At 39.1% G+C, this 26,732-nt stretch overlaps 1 protein-coding gene, 1 long non-coding RNA gene and 2 other non-coding genes across 10 annotated transcripts in view; 3 read left to right on the forward strand and 1 right to left on the reverse strand.

The window, feature by feature from the left end:
- Positions 1 to 26,732, reverse strand: part of LOC113540206 (nuclear factor 1 B-type) — a 92,361-nt gene that overhangs the window by 64,261 nt on the left and 1,368 nt on the right. For 3 of the 7 annotated variants that reach the window (XM_034303547.2, XM_026936518.3, XM_026936522.3), the window contains exon 2: positions 8,205 to 8,736. In XM_034303547.2, coding sequence (XP_034159438.1) covers positions 8,205 to 8,736 — 532 coding nt within the window. Of the gene's footprint in view, positions 1 to 8,204; positions 8,737 to 12,293; positions 12,787 to 14,611; positions 15,211 to 26,732 lie in introns of those variants that run through there. The other 4 variants (XM_026936520.3, XM_034303548.2, XM_034303549.2 and 1 more) reach the window with 3 other exon arrangements.
- On the forward strand, positions 12,898 to 18,436 carry LOC117597044 (uncharacterized). The gene is made up of 3 exons (XR_004577989.2): positions 12,898 to 13,157; positions 13,271 to 13,636; positions 16,296 to 18,436. It is a non-coding gene; the product is annotated as an uncharacterized LOC117597044 (long non-coding RNA).
- trnah-gug (transfer RNA histidin (anticodon GUG)) lies at positions 20,399 to 20,470 on the forward strand. Its single transcript has one exon. It is a non-coding gene; the product is annotated as a tRNA-His (tRNA).
- Positions 20,904 to 20,975, forward strand: trnah-gug (transfer RNA histidin (anticodon GUG)). The gene has a single exon. It is a non-coding gene; the product is annotated as a tRNA-His (tRNA).

A 26,732-nucleotide genomic window follows, 5' to 3' on the forward strand; every position in this document is an offset into this window, starting at 1 on the left:
GAAATAGAAGTTAGATTCCTATGCCAAGCAGAAAGGCAGGCCAATTTGAGAAGAATTCCAGTAATCTGGAAACAACATGTATATCCTTTCAACATGGGCACTCTTAAAAAGGGCCCTGTGCAGCCGCCAAGGCCAGCTTTCATTAGCAGCTCCGTTACAGTGCACTGTTACCAGAGAGCTGGCTTTAATCACAGCCAATCGAGTGCTCTTTCCTCACCATTCTGTGTTTAACACACCAACTGCTCAGAACCTTCAGCAGTGCACTATCACCAGAATTATAGTTATAGACTTCTCACAAAGCATAAAACATAGAGAGGTAAGGTCAGGAGCACCAACTACTGTTTTGTTCTGTTCCAGCCATCGGCCCACAATTAATATCTAATCACACACATGGACTAAACTGAAAAGAGATGCTCATGGGATACTCTGGAGACAAGGAAGCATAATCGACTGCTAGCCATCTCCATAGTCCAAGGTATTGCAGTTTCTGTTCCCTTCTTTCTTTTCGCTGTTTTCCCAGATTTAGGGAAAATCTGCCTCTGAGCAATGAAAACAGGATGTGATTATGACAGAAGAAAGTGTTTTAAATCTGTCATGCTTGAGATTACAGAAGGCTGGGTTTGTGTTGTTCCTTCTCACAGGACATCAACAGAAGACACAGGTCAGTTAGTGGGCTGCAATCCAACTGAGGAACCACTTCTGAAGATCTAACGTATTTTTATAATGACCAACGCAACAAAGTTCTTGAGTGAAATATGATTATTTCCTATATCCTCTTGGAAGTTGTTCTGGAAGAAAAGCCATTGCACTTTACGGTCACTACCAAGTACTCCAAGGACTACACAAATGAGGTATTGTCTACTAGGCATAGATCTACTATACTTTCATTACTGTACAAGATGATACTTTCCTATCATTGGGAACGTACCCAGTGTGGTAACAACACAGTTTTCCTAAGGGATTAATAAAGCTTTGGCATCCCTGGCCATGTTCTAAACAAATGCACACCACATAAAGTGCCTGTCTTTTAGTCACCTATAACTCTGCATTTTATAGCTTTGCATGACTTGCCCCCCTTCAGACAGACTTTGGGCCATCCCAGTCACGGCTGCCCTCCCTTCATCTGTGCGTTTAACTCTGAGCCGTCTGTCTCAGCAGTGGGAGGTACTGTACCAGACCAGACAAAAGAGGAGGCGGCCATCACTCTGAGGCCTGTCTGCCATGAAAAGACTTTTGCTGTGGGCGGAGGGGGGAGAAGTCACTGTCTCCCTTAGCAACCTCCTCGATTGTCTCTGGCCCTCGCTGGCAGCCATTCATTCGCTGTCCCCCTCGTGAAGAATGCCTGTTGGCGTGGAGACGTGCAAGACACCAGTCATCCCACAATGGAGGAATTCAGACCTTTTCTCTCTGTCTCTCTGTCTCTATGTCTGAGTTTACCTGCATTCGATATATCTCTCTTTCACTCTCGGTCAGCTTCTTGCTTTCTCAAACTCTGAAGACTTTATAATTTCTGGGAACCCCCCTCTGGTATCTCGTCTCCTCTCACTCCCTGCACTCTTTCGTCTCTGTGGACATGATCATAACTGCATGATAAGGATGTCTGGTTGATAGAGGATAGAGAGGAAAGCCATGTCAAGGCAGCTGGAGACAGTAAATGTGGCAGTGGTGGACAAGACCCAGACACCCCGTACAGTGAGCTATAGAAAAGGACGATGAACCCATCAGTCTTCTTCTGAGGGAGGCGTGGGAGGCAAGGGAAGGAGAGAGGGGCTCTGGTGATGCTCTTTGCTCAACAGGGCCCTGGAGAGCAGCAGAGCGTTGCGGGTTCTGCACTGATGACGTGGGACTCCAGGAAAGTGAATGCTGAAAATACAAGATAAGCTCTTGGAAAAAAAACTAAAGAGGCAAAGTGGAGATGCTTCTACATGACCCCTGAAATGCAAGTACATTTTCAGACATATTTTCCCATTCTCGCTAATTCTGGCACAGACTGAGGGTCAACAGTGATTAAGAGCTTGAAGCTCGTTTGATGAATCATTCCAAAATAAATTTCTGTCTCTCAGCAGCACTTGTACATACGCCCAAATATTAAAATGGCATGTATAAGTAAATGGTGTTGTTGCCATGGAGAGTGTTTGAGTGAAAGAGGACTGGGGGGTTATAGAGAGCTTACAGTTGAAGTACAACACAGAGATCTGCAAAATGATACAACACACACACAGACACACACAAACACACACACACAGAAACACACACAATCGTGAAACCTACTTACAACATCCAGCTCTGTGTACTGACCATGGGGAGGGGTGCTGAGTGAAAACAGAGACAAAGAGCAGAAAGCAAAAGACAAGTACCAAGAACTAGAGTTAAGGTTCAAGTGTACTATAGGCAAAAGGCATGCAGGAAATTCATATAAGACATACAATGCAAGCAGGCACACTTGAAGCAAAAAAAATAAGCTACAGTAAGCAAGGAAACACCTAAAAAACAAGATACACCAGACAGGCAAGAGAAGTGAAGGAATGAACAGTTCTCTACAGCAGTATGTGGAGTAACAGTAGACCACTGAATTGAAGCAACAGCGAAGCAGAGAGCCAGCGAGCGAGGGAGGGAGAAGAGAAAAAGGAGTCTTACATGGAGGGGAGGGAAATCAATAAAGAAGGCCAAAGAGCTGGAGGGAGCTCTAAATGGATTAGACTAAGGGAATGTGTTCGATAGGTTATGGCTTTACGTGAGGTAGTCACCGCAGGCCGTGCAGAATACTAATCAGCTCTCCAGCCCTGTTTGAGGCAAAGGCCTTACTGCCTGCTCAGCACAAACACAAATCTTCCCCAAATGACCTTCAGCTTCTCAGCAGCACTCATTCCAGAGTGGGATGGTGCAGGCTCAGAAGTAGGATCAGGGAGAGCGATCGAACTGAAATTTTGTATGCAACAGATATTCACATCTCAAACTGCACCCTCCAAAAAATGCATGTTTGCCAAGTTTGCAATACTACGCTTGCTGTACTAACATATCCTAACTGGCTTGTGTCTTAGACATTCAGCTCTTGTTTTGTTTTACCTCTAAAATTAGCAAACGGGCAAGAAATTATTAAATTGCTGACCTAAATGAGTGAACTGTCAAGAAAGTCAGGCATTGGCTCGTTTTCTTTTTTGCCCTTGAGATAAAGTTAAGGCGTATTGTGTTGCTATAGCATTTTTTTCTCTCGTGCTCAGACAAGCACTAACAAAAAAACGAACAAAGCTCAGGTCTATAGCAAAGCCCTCTTTTGATAGCAATCCCTTTTGGAGAGTGAGACTTAGGCAAATCTAGAGCAAAGCAAGAAATGTATGTTTTTTGCTGAAACAAGTTTTTTTTTCTTTTTTAAAGTGGAACCTCAACAAAAAAAAAAAAACACACGTACAAGACCTGCGGGCTGCTGAGATTACCATTTGGACTGAAGTTGTAGCAGCAAATCCCCCCTCCCTTTCTCCCTTTATGTTTAATGTGGCGGTACACCAGTGTACTAAAACATCAAACAGAAGCTATTGCCTTTCATTTCCACAACTGAAACCAAGTCGTGCGTTGTTGCTCCAAACTCAGTGGTGGGACACACAGAGTGGGAGAGAAGCAGAGAACCATCTGTATTGGTTTTAGGACCAAGTCAGTAGCTGCAGGCCTACAAATGGATCGACCACACGCTTTCTCTCTTTCTCTCTCCAAACGGATAGCCTTACAACCACCACAGCCACAACGGCTCACTGGAAACAATTAGCTAACAAACAAATAAATAGCTAAACAAAAACAAATGCTGCGGCGCGAAGGCGTCTCTTTTGCTTGTGCGCTCGTAACGGTTTTTGACACAAGCTGTTGTCAGTGCTCCAAAGTCCAAACCATCTCTGTGCCTGTGGATCGGTGTGTGTGTGTGTGTGTGTGTGTGGGAGAGAGAGAGAGAGAGAGAGAGAGAGAGAGTGTGTGTGTGTGGATCTGGGCAGCTGTCCCTTTGGACCAGATTCTGAGTGTGGTGTACAATTGGCATTGTAGGTCTGGAACAGCCCCAGGTAAACTACTGCTACAAGTGGAAATGAGAGAGAGAGAGAGAGAGAGAGAGAGAGAGAAAGTGAGAGTTGTAGGGAGAAAAGGAGATGAAGTGCTTAGTCACTGGCAGGGGTGGTAACCTGGAGGTCACTGTGGCTAGACCTGATTTTACCACAGACTAAGCCAACTGGAAAACTAGGCCAGCTGTAACACTTCCCTCAAAGAGGTAAATACATGCTCAACACCACCATCATCACACACACAAGGTGTACAGAGGGAGTGTTACAAACGGCTGGCTCTAGTCGAGCCAGTGTGGGTTGCTCCGCTGACCCACACATGTAGAGGTCATGGGAGGCGTGGGGGCTCTATGTGCACCCTCAATCCCTCCACACAATCCTCTTCAAACCCCCAGTCTGCCCCTGCTTGCCCCAGCCACCTCTGTGTTTTCACAGATCCGTTGTGCTCAATTTAACTTCACAGGACACCCACCGCATCTTTTAGCCAAGGTCCTGACACAGAGGCCAAAAGCTAAGTTGAACACTCGTATAACAGGCATCTACAACATGGTCAAACAAATAATAAATAATCTGCCATCTGGAAAGTGCACAGATAAACTGCTTACATTTTCAAAGAAAAAAAGGAATATATGAAAATTGTTATATTGAAATTAGAGTAAATGGGGTAATGCTTTGATGCTGATTATCTATCAATTCCAGAAAACTAAAAGAAGCACAGCAAATAGATTTTATATGGCCTTGACAGCACAGAAAAAAGCATAGGAATTTGTTACCAAAACTAATAGCCCGAAAAGAAAAACATTCCAAATGACTGTGCTTAAAAAAAATGGATGAAGGCCATCAAAATATAAGCATAGTCATACATCGATCCCAGTTTATGAAACACATTTGTATGATGGCTCATATTATGAATTTTATACCATCATGTATTCAAGCCACAAACGAAACTGGCCAGATATCTGTAACAAACACAGTACTAGGAAATTGTAAATATTTATGAAAAGTAAAAACCAGTAGTTAATTCATATACAGTAACTGCAAAGTTTGGAATTCTGTGTTTATCTAATAACGAAAAAAACTAATTGGTCTAGAAAAAATTATATACTGAGTCCAAACTGCTGGAGACACAAATTATATGTCTTAAATAACATAAAACTGTTTATTTTATACAATCATCTAAATGTTTGATTTAATATAATCTTCCTGATCCTACTGTGCATTTTCTGTGCATTTTTTTCTCATCATCCTTTTCCACACCTTAAAATATGAACAATAAAATGAAAATAGCCATATTAGTGCATTTCTTGCAATGTGATCAGTAACTGAAAGCTAAATATTAGTGCACTTCCCTTTTACATGAAATGTTGTTATGAGTTATGAAATGAAAGCAATGTGAAATGTTCCTTACTTCACACGTCCTGACTTGACTTGTAGGACAAGTACATGAACAGCTCATTGAAATTTTCGAAAGATGATCACATTCTTTAATAGCAATATGCAGGTCTTTGGTAAGCTGCAAAATGTTTTTGAAGGAATAAATTGTACGGCTGTAAGGACGGACCTGAGCCAAAACCATGAAACTTACAAGCAGACTCCGTTTCACCTTCTTTAAACCATGTTGTTTTTGTTTAATTTTTTTCAGATCCATAGAGAAAAATGAAGCGACGCATAGATTTTTTTTTTTCAAATGTTTCAAGGCAGATAAGGCTGATCGTAATAGGGCAGTAATTTTCTGAAGGAAGGGGACTGAACAGCATACATGCTGGGTACTGAGACTGCCACAATGGCTACACTGGGCTCAGTGAGGCACAGAGGCTGGACATGGCATGATGCCTGCCGCCTAGCGTACCAGTCCTTCCTGCTATTCCCCCTACCCCTACACTGAACTGCCCATTCACCATGGTACTGTAACACAGTCCAGCTAGCTTAGTGTGATTCACAAAAACCGAGGGCAGAGTGCCCGGTGTTTCCTCCTGTGCCATGTGGCTCAGGCTAATGTTAAAACTACCGCTGTGTGCTGACTAGCAACAGCACCGGGCATAATAGTGGCATAAAATGCCAGGCTAAACTAGTTGTGGTAACAAGTTTGTGTTATGCGGTCGACCGCTTGCCATTTAGTGACTCAGAGTTTGGTTTCATCCAATATGACAAAAACCAAAATCCACAGCTGCTATTCACTTAAGCTAATGATTCACAAACATCTAATTCTGTTAGAGATGCAGTTAACATTTTTGTCATATTGTGAATTTAAAATGCGTCGTGTGAATTCTACAAAAGAAATCACGACGGTTGCCATGTCAAAAACTTTCCTCCATGCCCACTGCATTGCAGATGCCAGCTAACGAATCAAAGGCATGCAAGCAGACAAAGAGGATTTGATGCCAACCGCCATTCCTCCATCACTGGCACTCTCCATGCCACTCTACTAGCACAACACAAACAAAATGGCCGCCCTGGATATGCTGCTACAATGTGGGGGCATTATTTGGAGATGGGCACAGGGTCCAGGGGGCAAAACATGCGCCTGTAATGTATTAAACCCCTAAACAGAGATCGTTATTCACTCAATACTTTTAATTTATAGTTTATAGTCTCTTACCATCACAGTACAAAAACATAGCAAATAGCAGCAAACAGTATATCTGGACAAAATATTAATTGAAAGAGTTTTTTACTTAAATAAAGGTCACATTTTGGCTTAACTTTATAAGATTTACCAATAAATTCAAACCACGCTCTCTGATTATTTACAGAATTCCTTGTATCATGCCGGATGCTGTTAAAACTGCGAGAAAAAAAAAAACAGTTTTAATAAAATAGTGTTAAACTGTTATTTTTTTCTTAATGGCACAAAAGCTGCTAGCTTGTATCTCTCGGTTCAAACCAATATAAGAGATTTAGGCCACGGTTGAGTGTCAACGGTCGAATGCACGTCGTCCTACAAAGACACAAAAGAGAGGGTGATGCCAACTCTGGTGCCAGTGGCAACCATTATTGTCCCTCCGCTATGCCTTCTGCTTAGCCTGGCACTTCACTCATACAAAATGGAGGCGCTAAGCCTGGTGATAACCCACCTCCTCCTCGCACAACCATTCAAACACATGCAGGCTCACATGTACTCTACAGTAAAACACAAACATTATTTTGGCATCTAATGTAATAAGGAAAGACTTGTTTAAATGATTGGCTTACGGCAACTTTTATTAGAACTGCGGATTTTTGACAGGGAGAGATGAAGACTTTTCAGACAAGTTAAATTAGGTTGCTAGTTTTAGAGTAGGAATCTGAAATTTTTAAGTTGTGGTATATAAAAAAAATGTATTAAACAATAAAGTACACCATTAAAAAAACAATGTAGTTCCCTTAGCAGCTAGGCTGGATATTTTTTTTTATTTTGACAGCTCCTTTCAATCTACTATTTTAAATTTATATAGTAGTTTTGTATCTGCTCTCTAAACTCTTCTTATTTTTAAATATTTAAAGTTGTATATATATATATATATATATATATATATATGTGTGTGTGTGTGTGTGTGTGTGTGTATAAAATACACATCAATATTGATGTGGAAGATTTTATGTGGAACGTAAAAACTTAAAAGGCATTTGTAGGTGATTTCGGCTCTCTGTGGTATTTAATTATATATAGAGCTCCACATTATTCCACTATTAAGTAACTTGGTCTAAAAAATAGTCAAAAGATGAAAAAAAATTTTAGGAAGAAAATGGGAGAATAAAATGAAAAAAAAAAAAATTAACGTCTTACAGTACACTGATTCTACTAATTTACTGCTTATTCTGGGGCCTTCCCATTAAACCTGAAATAACAGTGTAGTGACTGCCTTAAAAGTTACATCTTACATCTGATTTTTTGATATTACATTATAATCAGAGAAATAAAAATGGCAGATTTAATGGATAGAATACTGGAAAATGTAATAGATAGAAACAACAGAATATAAATAATCTAAATATTATTGCTTCTTTGGATGATTTCATGTTGAGTAGAATCACAATAAATTGTTAATGAAGTTAAGTTTAACAGGCATGTAGACATGTTAAGTTTAATCAGGCCTCTGTAACTCAGAGACAAAGCTCACAGCCAGAAACACTGGCAGTAACATCTCCCTCCCACCAGCCTTTCCACTCTTTCAGTGCACTTACCTTGATCCTGGACATAGTAGGCCAGAAAGAGATCGAGCTCCTTCACTGACACGGTGATGTGGTGCGGCTGGACGCAGAGCGCCTGATTGGTGCAGTGGGGCGATTTGACTAGGCGCTCTCCATCCGTGCTCTCCAGCGGGATGCCTTTGAACAGGATCACCATCACCAGGTCCAGGCGCCAAACTTTATCCGCCTGGCGGAGACAGTCGATGCGTCGGATTTTGCCCTTCTGGTCAGGGTTGGAAAGCACGCAGCACGGGTGCTTCTTGCCTGTCACGCTGAGCACAAAGTCCTCACGGTACTCCTGCCGGATGTCCTTGCGCAGCTTGGCCAGCAGGCGTGATGCCCACTTCTGCTTGATCTCGGGTTTCTCGCTCAGCAGCTCGTCCTTTACGGCGCGCTCCTCATCCTTGGACATGCGCTTCTCGTGCTTCTTGAAGTACTTGCGCTTGCGGGCCTGCAGGTTGAACCAAGTGTAGGCGATGGAGCGCACATGAGGAAGGAGTGCCTCGATAAATGGATGGAACTCGTCCTGGGAGAAGAGCAAAAGAGAAAAAAGAGAAGGACAAAAAAATACAAGGAAGTCAGTGAACAGGAGTAGAAGTGACCTTTTTTGGCATAGGATTCCTGCAGCCAAGAATGTATTTTGGCCAAAAACAAAACAGAAAAAAAAACCTTACCTCTCAGAAAACAAAACAAACAAAACTGACTATTTAGAAAGCACACCAAAAGGAGATGAAAGTCACTTGACAGCCGTTAAAGATTCAAAAACCACAAAAGCCCTTAAAACAATTACACACGCTGAGCAACTACAAATACAATGCACATGCATTACATACATGCTGAACAAGGTCTTATATATTGTGGTTTACTATTTATAGAAGCCATTCTTTTTTTAACTGAGCATTTTTGAAAAATTAAATATAAAAAAAAACCTGACACCGCCATGAAAGAAGGGTTCATCTACCATATCTGCTGAGTTTACAGCGACGCTGGCCTGTATGGGGCTGCAGGTGTTGCAGGCACGCAGGACGAGGATACCACTGTTTACCACGTTGGCTCACGCCGTGCCAACATACAGCAGACAGTTAGATGAGCAGCACTCACGCTCTCCCCTGCCTCTCTCTCTCTCCCTCTCCCTCTCTCTCTCCCTCTCTCTCTGTCGCTCTCTCTCTCCCCACTATCGGAGCTGTATGTGCTAGCGCACCAAGGCATGTGTCCCTCACACGTACAGCTCTCTTATCAAACAGTCCTGCATTCCTGCAGCAGCACTGCCTCATGGCCCTGCAGCGGCCCACACGACCCTCTCTAACAAAGCCTGCAAAGACAGTGGTGCAGACAGAATCTATTAATCATCGATGTTAATGAAAAAACCATTTGCTATGCTAAATACAAAAAGACTTTTATGCAAAAACAGTAAGACTCTGAAAAAGGAAATGAATTTTTAAAAGTTTTACATTTCCAGCAATAGGTCTGCTTTGCCGTTGGGACGTTTCGTGGTCCAGGGGGGTCACTTAAGTTGTTAGCCGAAATGAGCAGCAATTATTCCCAGCCCCTCTTAAAATCAAACCAAGATGGACAATGAAAATGGCATCTTGGCTCAATCCTGACATTCCTTCTGCTCCAAAGCTCTGTAAGAGTGCCATTAAAAAAGTCTGCTGCCAAGTAAGCAGTAACACCTACAGGCTCAATTCACAAGCGTCTTACACACTACAGGCCTATTCGGCTTTCTCCACCGCAACATGTTAGTTGTACTGCGCAATGCGCTACGCCAAATCAGCTGCCAGGTTTAAAGGCAATTTAGTAACATATGGGCAGCATTTCATATTTTTAACCAAAGTAAAATAAATGCGTCAATACCATAAAATAGATGACTATCTATCTTACCTCTAATAGATTTACAGAACATTTTCGAAACTGAATGATACTACGCTGTTACTAGTCTTCACATTTATTGAATTAAATAATATTAGATGTTAGATAAGATATTCAATTGTTTCTTTAAGAAGTGGAATTAGTTGAAATACAAACTGTGGGAATCTCAAGAATCTCAGCAAAAGGAAACAGACCATTTTTTTCTGGAAAAAATGAGTGCGCATTTCTTTTCTTGTTCAAAACTCCACTAAAAGCTGAACTGGTGCAGGAAGAGTTAAACCACAGATTATTCTTTATTTAAGCAGGCAGCTTACTGCTCTTTGGGAAACCGCAACCAGCACTGCACTCCCCTATCTCTCCCCCTTACAACGTATCCCTCACACACACCACACCAACACTTAACCACCGCTCAGGAACTACACAACTCAGCAACAAAACTGCACAACTAAGTATTATAAACATTAGTAGTCTATTGTAGTCTGCTACTGTTAAACATGGGGAATTTCGGCACAGTTAATAATGCGGAAGTGGTGTGTTCATTAATCTTTTTTTTTTTTAATATAAAAAAACTACAACAGTTACAAAGTTTGAATTATTTTCTAGACTGCATTGCAATTAGTTTTAGTGTAAGCTTATTACAATCAATTATAATCTGTTTTAATATTACAGTTTAGATCAATCCTTGAGCTAGATGCAGCCTATTGTAGTACACAAATAACTTTGGCCTTAAAATTTCCTTATCCCATAATTATATGTCTGCATATTAAATGTTTTTAAATTACGCAAAATGTCTTTGTTATGACATGCAAGATCATTTGATGTAGGCAAAAGAAAAATAATTGTCTTATGGATTTTACACAGGTCCTGTGGCAAAGAAAAATAGTTGTGCAATGTACAGTTTATAAATGTAAAAACTAATTATTAGTAATAATATTTATTTTTAATACATCTTAATGTAAATAATCTGTCCAAAGTAATATGACTTTAAGATATATTCTTGAAAGGAAATTTTACTAAGACCTCAAATCCACAGTGTAAAAATGTACTCCATGTGGTCCTTTTTTTTTTTTTTTTTTTTTTAACACAAAGGCACTTTACTTAATGATAACTCTGGAAATCGCATAATTCCAGATTTAATGATATGATATAAAGATCCGCTATACCATATCATTATAGCATTATTATAAGGATAATGACTTTAATTGGCTTATGGTTACAGGACTTTCTCCTTGTAACTCTTTCATGGTAGTAATAAATTGATGTAGTTATACATTAAGCATGCATGTATATATATTAAAAAAAAATAAAAAATTCTACAGCTGGTTATAGTTTACGTTTTCGCCATAGTATTATGGGATGTCCAATATAATGTAAAGTCCAAGGCTACAGTAGACTACACTAGCTTTAATCCATGTGTCGGCTGTGTGTGAAGTTCGTCTTTGCGCCAGGTTCAGCCCTCCTTTGTACTAAACCATATCTCAGTCAATCACTCGGTGGTGCCAAGCAAAATATAAACAGTAAAATTGTGTCAGCCAAAGCCGGAGGACTCGGTCCAACCGCTCAATCGGCCTTATCGCTGTTTTCATCTTAATTCACTCGGCTAGTGGCTCTCCGTTTAAACTCTGCGCGCTTCTGGCCAAGTACACCGAGCGAGAGAAAACAGACCGGCGTCAAAATCCACCGAGTCAAAGCTAAAGCGCCTTTTCACTTGGCGGAACGATCGCTCTGAGCTCGCTTTCTGACTGTTCACGTGTTTTACACCACAAATCTTCAGTAAATCTATAGCGTGCGTGCGCCAGCGGACGTGTGATTTATGGCTGAACTGAACTAGGTGCTTTACGCACGATGTAAATGTCCAGTGTTAATGCGCTCTTTTACAATAACGTAATGCAATGTGACATCTTCAGGTTCGCTCCACTCGTACCGGGCACACACGAGGAACTTTTGAAGTGGAATGTAAAACATTGTCCTGATTCAGAAGAAAGTGCACATTTTTCAGTGAAGTGAAACGGATGGTTTCATTAACGCGCACTACAGGCTGGTTCCATCTCCACGCTTTATCCTGGAACATTAGCAATAAAACCTAACTATTTTATTCACATGTACAACCGTCGTACTGAACCAGTAGTTCGCATTTCAGCAAATAAAACTCAGCTACTCTGCATACTCAGCAATATTCAAAGCCTGATCAATAAGCGATCTGTAAAGCTCTACCTGCGTTAGACAAATCGGTGAATACATCATGACCTGGGCCGCCAGTGCAGATAAGATCGATCGGTCACCAAAGTCCGGTTATTATCGCTTCATTCTCCCGAGCCCGTGCTGCACCGTGCACGGCCGAGTGGAACTTGTCCTCATTCAAAAGCCAGAGAAAAGCTTCATCAGAGACCGGCGGCGAACTTCGCAGATCCCAGCTCGAGCATTTAAAGATTCCCACGAGAGCTCAGAAGCACAAAGAGTGAAGCACAGAGCCTTGAGGAACACTGCACGCATCCGCAGAGACCGAGCTCCAGCCGGAGTGAAGTGCAGAGAAAAAAGCCCACTGTCTGTGTGTCTGTGTGTCTCTCTCTCTCACTCTCTCTCTCTCTCACTCTCTCTCTCTCTGATGCTGCTTTAAAGGGGAAATCTTGAAGAATGTCACAAGTGCAGGTCGAAAACTAGAAGGCGCCAAATTTCTGATCCTGTTTTCAAACGTGATATTATATCGAACGGTAACACCCTCTAGTCTGCTGGATCCTAACAAATCAGTCTGAGGATTTTTTTTTTTTTTTCATTTCATTACAAAGTCAATACTCCTCCTCTTCCAGCAAACGCGTTCCATATACCTACCACACAGCCCACCTTCAACTCACAGCACTGACACATCATCACATCCCACTTTATCTTACAAACTCATGTCATAATATTTATTCCCATAAATATTTTTATGCATTCAGTTCAATACTGGATATACGGTTTAAGATAGTTTAAATAACATTAATGCAATGCAATATGAGGTTCAAGTAATCATTGCTTTTACATTTTTATCACTGAATAACCCATAGCTCAGGGTGCAGATATTGTCAGCTACATCTGCAGGTAAGTTAGCAAATCTAAGAGCAGTCTTTCTAATATATACATCATGGCTGATGACAGAACGAATAGTCATTGTTCGAAGTTTCAGTGTAACCTTGATTTTTTTTTTTTTTCAGCTTTGCAGTGTTACAAGAACATATATGCATGTGTGTTTTCCATGCAGTGTTCAAGTGACGGTGGGAAAAATTGTCAGACCCGTCAAAAATGTTCTACCATGTCGACTTGAAGCAATGAGGCCTGTGTGTGCTTCCTACAGAACCGGTTCTTTGTGTGGTTATGTTAGATGAGAGGTTTTTCCAGTGTTTTTTTTTTTTTTTTTTTTAGTATTAGTGGTGCTACAGTGCAGTGTGTTTATCTAGCTTATAGGACTTTGAACCAAAACTATTTTCTGCGCGTGAAGCTACAATTACGATGCACAAAGTGACACAAAACAGAGTGAAGGAATCCCAGCACGGATTGCAGATCACACTGGGAAGTTACTGGTAAGTGAATTACTTTACACTCGTTGTGTCTACAGCCTCTGGCGCGCTTCTTGGGATAGAAAGAAAGAAAGAGGGAAATTAAAAAAGGTGCAGGAACTGGATGTGTGTGTGTGTGTGTGTGTGTGTGTGTGTGTGTTCTGTGGCCCGGACCCGAGAGAAGACTGACCGATCACAGGAGCTCTCGGTTTGCGACGCTGATCTTTATTCACATCACGTCACGTCGTAATCTCATGTCAAAGTCTAGAAAGCCTTCCGCACTCCACCCCCTGTCCGGCCACTAACGCACCGCGTCCGCGGTCACGCCGCAACAGCGCACGCGGACACGATGAATGCTAAGCGGGATCGCGCTTCAGCCCCGGCGCAATGTTTCACTCAAGGTCAAACAACCGCCAGACTTTATGTGTGCACATTCAATCGCGAAACAATTTCACACCATGAGAGATTTTTTTTTTTAAAGCGTCTAAAAGTTCAAAATCAAGTTTGTCACAAAGCAACAAAGTGCAGAACGCAGCAGTGTAAATAAGCGGATTTAAACCACGCAAGGCAAACGCGAACTTGGCGAGTCGAAAGCAGCGGTGTTGTCAAATTCAGCCACTTGGCTAAAACACAACTTGCCCGAGTATTCACTCTGTGGCTGCGCAACGTGCCAAAAGTGCAGTGCTACAAGGGGGCGAGTTAGCTAAAAGCAGGAGACATGCCAAGAGTTGACTGATCTCTTTAGGCGCAAACCCTGCCACCGACTTCTGACACACGACGATATGACCCACATAGGAAGGCTGCCAATGCACAACATAAACAATCCAACATACAGTACACCGCCATTCTCCAGCACGTTTCAAATCCAATTCACTCGAAACATGGGACTACATTAGGCTACGGACTACCGTCTCCAGAAGGCACAGGATTACATTTGCACATTAACTTCAAAAGTATTCACAAAATGATTGCAAGATATTATATTCCATGGTAACGTACCATTGCACTGTATTGCATGGATTTAAACGGGTGTCCAGGAGGCGGTGTGAAACTCAAGCCGGTACCTTCACATGTCTCAGATTCAAAAAAACGTAGCCTACTTTTTAGAATGTTTTTTCTTTCTTTCTTTCTTTTCACGCTGCAGTGCTCTCAAAAATGCACACCGGAAGAGAATTCTTGGCAGACAGGCGGCAAAATCAAGTCAGCGAACACCTCAGATTTTTTTTTTTTTTTTCTAATCTTCCTTCCTCTGCGAGTCAGACTTTTGGATAGGTTTTTAGTGGTTGAGTTGAACGCGGTCCAGAAGAGGCAGAGTTTTTGGAACTGGGCACGTCTGCGCCTTTACTTTCTCTGTCTGCCTGTCGTCGCTGCTGCTCGCAGCTCTTGGAATCGGCGTTCTCGTCTCTGATTGGCTGAGGCGCTGTTGGCCCTCCGCGCGCCGCTCCGCGCCCTGCGCCGCTCACTTCCGCCTCACCGCCGCGCTCGCGCTGTTTGCGTACGAACGCGCAGCAAGTCAAGAAACCGAAATGAGCGGATTCCGACATTATAAACCCAGTTTATTGTAATAACGCTATAAAGATTCGATTTTGTTGTGACAGACTAGTTAGCTTTAGGAATCTGCTAAATTTTGCTGTGAGAAAACATAGCCTACCTGGATAAAACAAAACAAAACAAAACGAAAGAGAATAACAAAAACAACAACAACAACAATACTACTACTACTACTACTACTACTACTAATAATAATAATAATAATAATAATAACAATAATAATAATAATAATAATAACGATTAGATATTGATGTTTGAAATGGCATTCCACTACTATTTCCATTTTAAAACATTAATTACTGTTATTGATGGTTTTGTTCAGGATTAATACCATTGTGAAAATGTTATATGGCCTACTGTAATAATACAGAATAAGTGCTATGTACACAGTGTTGGCAGAAAGATTGCATGAGCACAATGATGGCATTGGTCCAGACCTCAGCAACCACCATTCCACAAGCACACTTTCTGTTCCGGCAGAGGACTCAAGCTCGCCTCTCCATGCTAACAGCAGCACACATCATACACACATACATCCATACATCACAACTATTCAGCCTCAACACATCAATCCTTACACTGCAAATCCATGCAAGCTGATGTTCAAGTTTAAAAGCTGCTTATAATGACAGTCGAGCACAAGACACTCTTACGTCCATTCAATTCTAGCTCATTCTGAATTAGTATTTAATACATTTATAATTGTTTATGAGAAAATAATCCACGCTAATACAATATGAAAACAGCTGAATGTATACGCAGTGTTTTAAAAATATAACTCTGGTTATTTTAGTGCTACAGATGCATGTCAGACCTCCTGCACACTAGTGTGTGTGTGTGTGTGTGTGTGTGTGTGTGTGTTGGGGGGTAGGGGGTACCTTGTGGACAGCTATACAAAAACAAAATGTCCTAAAATGCATAATTAAATGGCTTGACAGAACAATTACATGAAATATGAGTATTATTAATGAATCACCATTTATTACAGTTTAATAAATAAAAATGTATTTATTTCACTTTTTATTAATTTATTTCAGCTCTTAATAAGCCAGATATCTTACCACATTTAGAAGCTTTGAATGTTTTATATAGATTTATTTTCATATATATTTGCATTTTCATTTTATTTCAGAATTCCACCTGAAGGGAGCTGTGTATGGAAAATTCTCGGGAGTCTGTGGGAATAAAATAAAAAAAATAGCTTTGGACCCCAAATCGCTTGACAAATCAACGACTGTATCTTTCATAATTGCTATTTATGCCAGTTATGTAATCTGACCTCATAATCAGTTATGATAACAAACCGCACAGTCTGTAGTGCATGGAGAGAAATCTGGCTCTTACTTAGCACACAGATTAAGCAACATGCACAGAAAAGAGGCGAGTTTATGTCTCTCTCTCTCTCTCTCTCTCTCTCACACACACACACACACACACACACACACACACTTCCAGCAAGGCGTTGCGGACACCGGCAGCTGAAATAAAAGCAGGATTTTGGTGCAACTACACTGTGTGCCGTGTTTTTGTTCACACTTTAAAAAAAATACAAGTCGACCTAAAAAAAAACGTCGCTTTCCGATACACTGAATTTCTGTGAGTTAGTGCAAATGATCGCACTTGACAAAGCAAACAGGGGAGCAGTGTGAGAGTTGACTTGGCTGCAGTAGGTGCAGTGGGAGAAGGAGGAGGAGGAGGAGGAATGGTGAAGTGCTCCTCCAAAAAAAAAAAAAAAAAAAAAAAACACTGCCGACAACTTTCCCTCCTCATCTACAAACCTGAGGAAATAATCCAAGCAGCTGGTTAGTTTTTCCTCATTTAATAAAAAATGATCTGCTATTTTTTTTTTCTTTGCGTTTATTTCTATCCCACGCGTGATGGATGGCCTTCTGAGACTTTTCCACGGCGTGTGTGGCACGAGCGCAGAAAGACAGACACACACTGGGAGAGAGAGAGAAGGAGAGAGAAGGAGAGAGAGAGGGAAAGCGCGCGCGCTTCGAGTCCTGCTTCTTCACTGACCATGTGTCAGATTGAGGAGTTCCAATCCTGAGAGCTGTCTCAACCAGAGAGCTGTGAGATTTTACCAGCGTGAGTATGGAGCCTCGGTGCACACGTTCACCCCACCACTGATTAATGCACTCGGAAACCACAAGTGAGTGTTTCATGCAGGTTTTGTCCCAAACTCGGGGGAAATCCTCTATACGTGGCAGCTCAGGAACCCCTCAGCTCCGTTATGTAAGAGAAATGAATTACTGTATATGCTTTTTATTCTACAGTAGAAGCTGTTCTGTGTGCAGTTTATTATGAAAACTATAACACGTTGCTCTATTAAACTTCTGTGCTGCTTGTGTTTCTTTGCTTTTTTTTTTTTCATTCCATGCTCCAGCTGGTTTTAACCTGCACTTATCTTTAATGACTGGGTGATTAATAATAATAATAATAATAATAATAATAATAATAATAATAAGTCTATTATTAGGTATGTGAAATCATTTTAAAGTGTCCTGCAGAAACCCATTTTTAGCTTAATAGAGAAAAAGAATTTATAGCAGGAAATAGTCTATTTATTTAAGTAGTATTTACTGCAGAACATGGCATGATTTAAGATATATAAATCCTGCTAAACATGGCAGAAAAAAATCAGACTTTAGATGTATTAAATATATTTGTAATGATATAGTGTAATTTGATGACAGACTAATCAGCACATCAACATTTTCACCTGTTCATCACTCTGGCATTTTGACAAGTTCAGATTCATAATGTTGTTTTATTTAAGAAATTATATGTAAATTACTTTGCTTTTCCCTATTGATCAGATTCATAATGTTGTTTTATTTAAGAAATTATATGTAAATTACTTTGCTTTTCCCTATTGATCTAAAAGCAAATATATTATGTCATGCATATATTGTATATTCTCTTGTTTTCAGGTTTGCATTTACCTGACTTCTTTATAGACTAACCATTGTATTAAAGCAATCATTTTATATAGCTCTATGATTGTGTCAAATTTACAAATTTTTAATTGTAAAATATAAATTTTTAAATCTTAATATCACAGACTAAATTTGGGTCAGTGTTTCTGTTCAATGTTTTTAGTGGTCTTAGTACAAATGTTAAAAATCAAACTAATTTTGATGGTACACAACTGTCACAAGATGTCAAAAGCACAAGGGCAAAAATAAAATTTTTGGACATTTTGGCTATTCCTTATTTAAAAATAAAAATTTAAAGCAACTGACTGACATATAATGTCTGACATAAATGTCTGACACTGATACATTTCTCTTATTTGTATGTTTTTTTTAAATAGATGGGTGGGTGAAGCTGGGCTTAAAATTATGCAATATGTTGTAAGGTTTAATATGAGTTAGGATCAATGAGATTTATTTAAGGAAAGATTAGTGTGTGTGTGTGTGTGTGTGTGTGTGCATTTGTGTTTTCCAAAATATCAATTGAAATATCTTAAATGCTTCCAAATTTGGATATCAGTTATATCATTTAAATAGAAAAGGAAATGAAAATATAAAAATTAAAAATTAAGGTAAAAGGTAAAAAAAAAAATGGAAAATGCAGATTCCTTTCTAGTAGGTTTTTAATTAAGTGTACACTCAAAGAAAATTTTGATTGACTAAGAGATTATCATTCCTGCCAGAAATCAATTCGTTGAATGTTTCATAATGTTAGAAATCAGATCAGCAGTCACTGAGGCTTATATGTTGACATACAGATGTAGGAATTAGGAGTTTCAGTAACAGGATGCACAATGCTTGGCTCTTAAACACAAATGTTATGTTCTGACTGGAGATGGCTACAGGATCATTTTGCATAAAGGTAGGTCACAGCTGACCATATGAGAAGGGTGTAGGCCTCTGTGTGCCATGTTAAGATTTCCTCTTTAAAATTCAGGCTATGTACAAAACTTCATGCTGTCATGCTAAATGTCAAACAGCAGGCCATATTACTTGCAAAGGTACACTGTTTAAATATAGTTTACTATTTAGTACAGTAGTAGGCTTATGCTATAGCGAGTCGATCTGGCACTACACGAGTTAGTCATTAGAGGTCATTTTGTTATTTTGCGTCCTAGACATTTCCTATAAATAGACAAAGCATTAGTGCTAACATGGTCCAAGTCTAGGCTTTCAAAGAGGTGTTAGAAATATATTATAGCTTTATTTAATGTTGTATGATGTTTTATATATGCTTTACAGGCTAACTGGCATATTTTGAAATGACATTTAATAGTCTATAATGGCCCAAAATTGCCTATAAGTTTAACAGTGAAATGAGGATGTGTGTTGTCAACAGCACTCTCGTAAAGGAATGGTTTGGTCAGAATGAATTTTATGCAATTTACCCCAGACACTTCATACAGTCAATCAGCTAAGACACTGCTGATGTATGAAGGTTACTGTAGTTTTACACTGAAGCTAGAAGTGAACAAGTCGAGCTTACTCCTAACTACATCACACATGGTCAGAATGGTTAGGATCAATAATATCATAAACAGTTTCATAACATAGCAGAATGACTCCATAGCTGTACTGTGCATGGCTGTTGACTAATTGGCAGGAAATTGTGATTACGAATCCCTAGCCATCCGTGAAAAAATAAAAAAAATAATTAAAAAATATTAAAAATGGGCTACACCCCAAATAAACCATTTACTATATTACCATTCAAAACATTTCTAACCTTAAGACTTTGGAAATGTTACAGACACACCACTCCTAGCACTTGTGCAGTGTGATACAAAACTATGTGCTGTTTATATATATTTATTATATATATTATAAGTTTATTATAAGTTTTTCTTTCCATTTTCATAAATAACAGTGTGTCCCAAAGTGTCAGAAACCACATAAGCATGTGTGTTTAAAATGACTGACAAACTAGACGTGGTTTTGGTTACTACACTGCTGAGCTTCCATTACCTGTTAGCTACATTTGTCTCCGAGCTCCAGTGGAAAGGTAAAGAAGCAAACGACATGTCTTGTCTGTCACACTGCATTAGAGGTGAGGGAGGAAAGGAGTGATACACATTTCAAATGTAGCCGAAATATTGTTTTTATATCAGCATCTACCGGTTTAATGTCACCCGGCTGAGATCACTACACAATTTCAAGAGGTTTAAAATGTCCTCTTTAAAACAAAGTAACAGAATACAGTGCTACGATGCTTACACAAAAGCAGTGAAAACCAAGCGCGTGCTAAGCTGCCAACTAGCTCGCCGTGATCGTATAGTGGTTAGTACTCTGCGTTGTGGCCGCAGCAACCCCGGTTCGAATCCGGGTCACGGCAAGAAGATGGCAAATGCTCTTTTAGATTGTTTTTTTTAATTAAAAATAATAATATTGAATTAAAACCATTAAATTACATAATACATAAGAATATAGCGTATATACCACGTGGTGATTGAAAATCCGGAAGTTATGCTGTAACGGTTCTAATTATAAATCCTGCACAAAAAAGACACGTGTTTTGCTTTTAATCCTGTTGTGTTATTTTATACTAGCAGAATGTCTCATAAAAGGAGGAAATCTGTGTATTAATATGCATTTGAATTATGTTCTACAACTTCATTCACATATAAAAAAACATAAACACAAACATATCCTTTGTTATTTTATTTCACTTGAGCTTCAATGTAACCTGAGCAATGGGCGCGCGCTGAACGCTTTCACACGGATGCACATGATGTACAGCAACCTATGCACGCGCCTCTGAGTAGCTCGCCGTGATCGTATAGTGGTTAGTACTCTGCGTTGTGGCCGCAGCAACCCCGGTTCGAATCCGGGTCACGGCAAACACTACATGAGCAGCCCACCTTTTGTGTTACTGATTTAAAGTTAATTAAACCATGAAAAGGAAAAAGAAACCCCTCAAAACACAACATACAACATTCAGAATAGTACAGAGGGTTGCAAGATATTTCGCTTGTTAATTGATACCAGCACATGTATCAAGCAATATATCAATAATCAATTTTGCAATAAGGTCCTGCAAAGTGCAAACGAATCACATTTTAAAACATTCTTCTTGTTTTGATGAATCACATCATTCACACGAACCACCAAACATCATTTACGCGTGTCAGAATAATGCATGGCACATTAAAGCTTCGCCAATGTGTTTTTAATAGGTTGGCATTAAAGATTGGCAAGGCACATCGCCTCCTCAATATGTTGCAATAAAATCGCAATGCAGTAGCCTATGCTGCCCATATCGTCCAGTACTAATTGTGCTTTGTGATGTACAATGGTCAGTACTGTGATTGTATAATGGGCCTTATATATAGTGAAAAAGGTGGGGAAAACTACATACTGATGGCTTTCTCAGAAAGACATGATATAGTATAAGGGTTTATAGTGAGTATGAATATAATGAAGTATCCTTATGACCCATGACTAAATCACTCTCGAGGAATTCAGAAATGCAGCACCAGAGGGCGTCAGAACACCTTACAGACAACACCAGCTGTAATTACTGGAGAGGAAAAAGAAAAAAACTCGTGCTCAGTGATCAATACCGATAATTGGACGTGTTTCTGTTTGATGAGAGAAGTTTGCATGAGCAAACTGAATTAATGAGTCCTGTTAAACAATAAAGGGACCTCTATTTGGCCTTTGTAACTCCTACTTTTAATTGTTTATCATTTTTAACATAAAAACTAAGAAAGCATGCATTAACCATTCAAACTGTGTTAACCCATCAGAGACAACAATCTCATTCTTAATTAAATTACATTTTTTTTTTTTTACCTTTTTTTAACAATGGCTGCATTTTGCTCTTAATAAAAGGGTTAAAAATAATATAAGATTTTTTTCAGCATAGAATTAGCAAATATAAAAAATGTGGTCAACTAGCATTCATGCTAATGGCAGGAGGACATTGAGAACCTTTTAATGAATTACACTTTTTTTATTAAAAATTGATATTTGTTGTAGAATTTGGGTATTAGAGTTGTACGTTCAAAGTAACCTCACCAGGTAATAATCACAATATCGATGAACATTTGAAAAAACAAACAAAAAAAAGAGTTAAATTGCTTTTCTTCTTCCCAAGACCTTTAGGAAGTTCAGATGATGTAATTTCCTGTTGAACATGTGACTTATGGAGTATTTCAAGTATTTCATAGGGGTGAATGTGTTCAACAATGTTGAATTAATGTAGGCTACATTTGAATGACTCATGGAAAAGCAAGTTTCAAGCATGGGATGTTAGGATGTTAAATGGAGTCACACATTATTGCAAAAATAATGATTATATTTCATTAAAATACTTGCTGTTTTCTAAGTGCTACAGATTGGCTTTATTAAAGTTTTATTTATCAGAAATGCTCATCAGATGTTATGAATGACACTATACCTATGTTTAAAATGTCTTTTACCTTTACTTTACATATATTTGTAAACGCAATATCAGTGGAAAACAAATGGCACCCCAATCGTGGAATCACCCATACCGAAATAATTCATTTTCATCATGGTGATTAAAAGGCTGTGTCCCAAAAACTAGTAAAATATTAATCCCTTTATAGTAACAGGTAAGCAATGCTAGTGTACAGTTTTGGTGTACTATGATGCACTGGTATTACAGATATTTGTTCTTGCAGCTCCTGTTTTAGCTAGTGACACTCGGCATCTGCTACTTTGGCCCTTTTTTTTTTTTTTTTCCTTTTTTTTTTTTTAACAAAAACCTAAACTAAAAGAGCCAAAATATTTCCTTTTGGTTACTGAGTTTGGGTTTGGTTTTAGCTGCAGGTACAAGGATAGTAAGTGTGTGTGTGTGTGATTGTGTGTGATTGCGTGTGTGTGTGTGTGTGTATCGTGCTTTGAAATCAGTAAGTATGCAGTCAAGTATGCATTGTTGCTGGAAGAGCAACAATGAAGCAATGACAGCTGTATACAAATATACAGAGAGAAGGCGTAAACGAGGAATTCTGCTAGAACCTCTGCACTTAATTTACTTACACACACAGACACACACACACACTCACACACAGCAGAAAGAAAAGAGCAGCAGGGCTCCACTGTGTCGCAAAACAAACTATGTACTTGCATTCTTTTTCTGTGTGTCTGTCATTTTCCCTACTTCAATAGGTCTTGATTGACATGACAAGCACGCACCTCTGTCGCATGAAATGTGCGTTTCTGCTGGCCTCTCGTATTATGTCTTCATTAAACCCGTCACTTCATGAACGTCTCCTGTTGGGGTGTACGCACTAATGCAGACATGACAGTTGTTATTTTATTTCACGTTCTTTGTAATTTGAACCAATAATTAAAAAAGCACAGGACATGGCAGTTCCAGCTAAAAGTGATGCATTTTCTACAGATGATATTCGTGTCTTGATCTCATGAGCTCTCTCTGGAATTCAACAAACAGAATATAAAAAACACTCAAAACAAATGTGCAAAACTAATGCTCCAGGTCTGATCCTAACCCTAACCCTAACCTTAACCCTAATTTTACAGATATAATATTCATAACTGCAGGTTATAACTTTCTGTGAAGAAAGACTGGGCAATATTACTACACTGGCACTGCATTTTATTTTCGTTTATAACCTTTTTTAACCTTTCCAGTACTCGTGTGGGTGGAATATCTGTCTAGTGTGTGAGTGTACTGGTACTGCAGGCATTTCAAACGTGCCATTCCATCCTTATATAAACCGGGTGCTGTGTTCCAGGGCCTCTTTTCTCCTTTCTCGTCCCCTTGTATCTGTCCTCATCTTGCATCTCCTTCCCTCTCCCACTGACCCTTTTGACAACAAAGAGACCCATTTTTCAGTAATTGCGCAGGGCAGATCCTCGTCAGGCGCCGCTGCACAGGGCTATAGCACCAAGGGGATGCAGACCTAACATGCTACTTGAAAAGGTCCTCATTTTAACACTAATTGCACAAATAGGTTTCAGCTTTACATATGGCATGTGGCACCTTCGGCATTCAAAAATGTGCTGCAGGACGCTAAGAGATTCCGTCAACCTCTTAACTATCACCATGGTCAAACACAAGCTATTTATTGCTCTTCTTTTTGCCATCTGTTCTCCTTTCCTGTGATGGTGTTATGTGTGGAATGTGAAGAGAGACTGTGTGTGAATTCAGACACATATCAGTCTGACATGAGGCCTGTTTACAGTGATTACAAATAGAAAGTGGGAATAAATGTGAGTCGGAGTAAAATTAGGGCGTTATCTAAAAAATAATAATTTATTAGTTTATAGTAATAATAAATACAATATCCTCAATATGCCCTAGTATTTAACCTTTTAAACACCAGCCTATTACACACCTATTTAATCATAAAGTCTATTATACAGTAACTCCTATCATGTTTTTTTGTAGGTGTTTTTGTAGTAATCATGCTATTTTGTATTTGTTTATTTGTTCGTTTGCTTGTTTGTTTGTGTTTGTTTATCAGGAACAATACACAATAATCAGTGTTAGTATTTATAATGTAAATGTGTCAGATTTAACCAAATGGTTCATTTTCATCTGCCGTCCCTGAGCAGATCGATGTTTAAGAAAAAAATGAAATGAAAGCACAGTACTATGAATGGAAACATAGTATAACTATGGTATAACTTTTCAAGAAATGTTCATGAACTTTGAAAATACTGACTTCCTCAAAATAGTCAGCCTTCATGTTAATAACCGCTTAAAGCAAGAGACATTCAGTTAACAAGTCTGAGCAGGAAATCACCTGGCATGCCTTCCCAAATTTTAATTGACTCGGGGTTCAGACTAAAATCCCCTTTGGCTGACCATTTCATTCAACCTTGCCAGTTTTTTATTTTGCATTTAAAATCCTTAATCCAAGTTACATGTGGTCATCTGCTCAAATATAACAAGAGAAATGATAAAAATATAAGACACTTGTGTTCATGAGACACCATGTTCCTGAACATTATAGCCCAGTAGCCTTCAGAGCATATCATAAACACAGCCACTGGAGGGATTCCTCATTTATTTCTACCCTTCCACTAATCCTTTTAATTACTGCCTTAGTAAATGCTAATGTTATTCATGATTAGTTGGTATTATGCTAATCTCTGACCCACATTCGGCCGAGAAAGCAGGAGCATCGTCTGAAGGCCAGATTGCTCGGAGGCTGCACACAAACTGACATCAGTCTCCCAGCTGTACAGAGTGAGCCAGCCAGGAGCTTCCTGAGAAATAACGGTGAGAAAACGTCAAAGAAAATGGAAGGGGGGGAGGTCATAATCGTTTACCTTAATGAACGACTGTTGGCAACAAGGATTAGTGATAAATGCAGTTTTCCACACTGCACAGGGCACCCCAGCATCTGCCCAATTCAGCTTCCTGTATGTCTTAGTTATTCTTTCTATCCCTTAAGTCAGCAGTTCTCAAACTTTTTATATACAGGGGCCCCTTTACCTTTAAAATAAATTCCACAGACCCCATCAGTGCAGATGTATTTCGCAAACATAATTTAAATGTCCATTTATTAGATTCATAGAGCTTTCTGTTGATGAACTTTCCAGCCGCAGAAGACATTAAGTTGCCATTATTAATAGCCCTACTTGTTTTTGCATTACTGAGGTTTGAATTAAACCTATTTAAAAAAAATTAAAAATCGTGGACCACTGGTTATGCTTATAGACCACCTTTATGAACCACTGTCTTAAGTAATATAAACTCCATCACCTGTAAATGAACTTGTAAGTTTAAATGCAGTGCAGCATTCAGCAGGTCAGTCCTCATGTGACCTGATACCTTTCTCTTGTACCTTCATCTAAACCACGAACCCAGAGTTTCTCCAAACTTTATACAGAACATGCAGTAATTACATCACCTCATTTTGTTCCAATACTTGAGGTACAGAAAACTGATATAATAAAGTAATTTGGATGTTCAAAATGAAACTGATAAAGCCTTATTTAAAACAAATTCCATTAAATAAATTTACTATCTACTATCTTAAAACTACAAAATAAAGGCATCTACTGTTTCTTCTGTCCACTGTGTTACACTGAAAAATAAGTTTAAGGTTTGATCAATATTCTGACTAAAATGAATTTTCAACCAAGTTATTGCAAAACCTCATATTTACAACATACAGTATACCAAAGCTTTTAAATCCCGAATGTCTCCAAAGTTCCACACTAAGCAGGTAAAGGAAAACATTTGTGTAGTAAATTCTATCAAATGAAAATGCTACATTTTTTATTTATTTTGCATTATATCGAAAAATATATATATATATTGGAATGAAATGGATTTTAGATTTTAAAAAAAAGTAATATTAATGCTTTAACAGAAGGCATGTTATTTATTTTATAATCAAATTCTGCTTTCTAGAAAATCTCGGAATTTGTTTTCTCAAACTCATTTTAGCTTGCATGTCCTGCACATTGCACATCATGCAACAAATGATTTTAACATAATGGACATTTCTTACAATATAGTAGTTCCAAATGCAAAAAAAAAAAAAAGGTTAAAGAGAAACCGCCTCTTCGTTGGAAAAAAAGAAAATATTTTTCCAGACATGCAAGAATTATTTCCATACTTTGTTAAATTAACAAAAGTTAACTGTGTA

The sequence above is a fragment of the Pangasianodon hypophthalmus genome, chromosome 4, assembly GCF_027358585.1.
Source record: "Pangasianodon hypophthalmus isolate fPanHyp1 chromosome 4, fPanHyp1.pri, whole genome shotgun sequence".
NCBI classification, from domain to species: Eukaryota; Metazoa; Chordata; class Actinopteri; order Siluriformes; family Pangasiidae; genus Pangasianodon; species Pangasianodon hypophthalmus.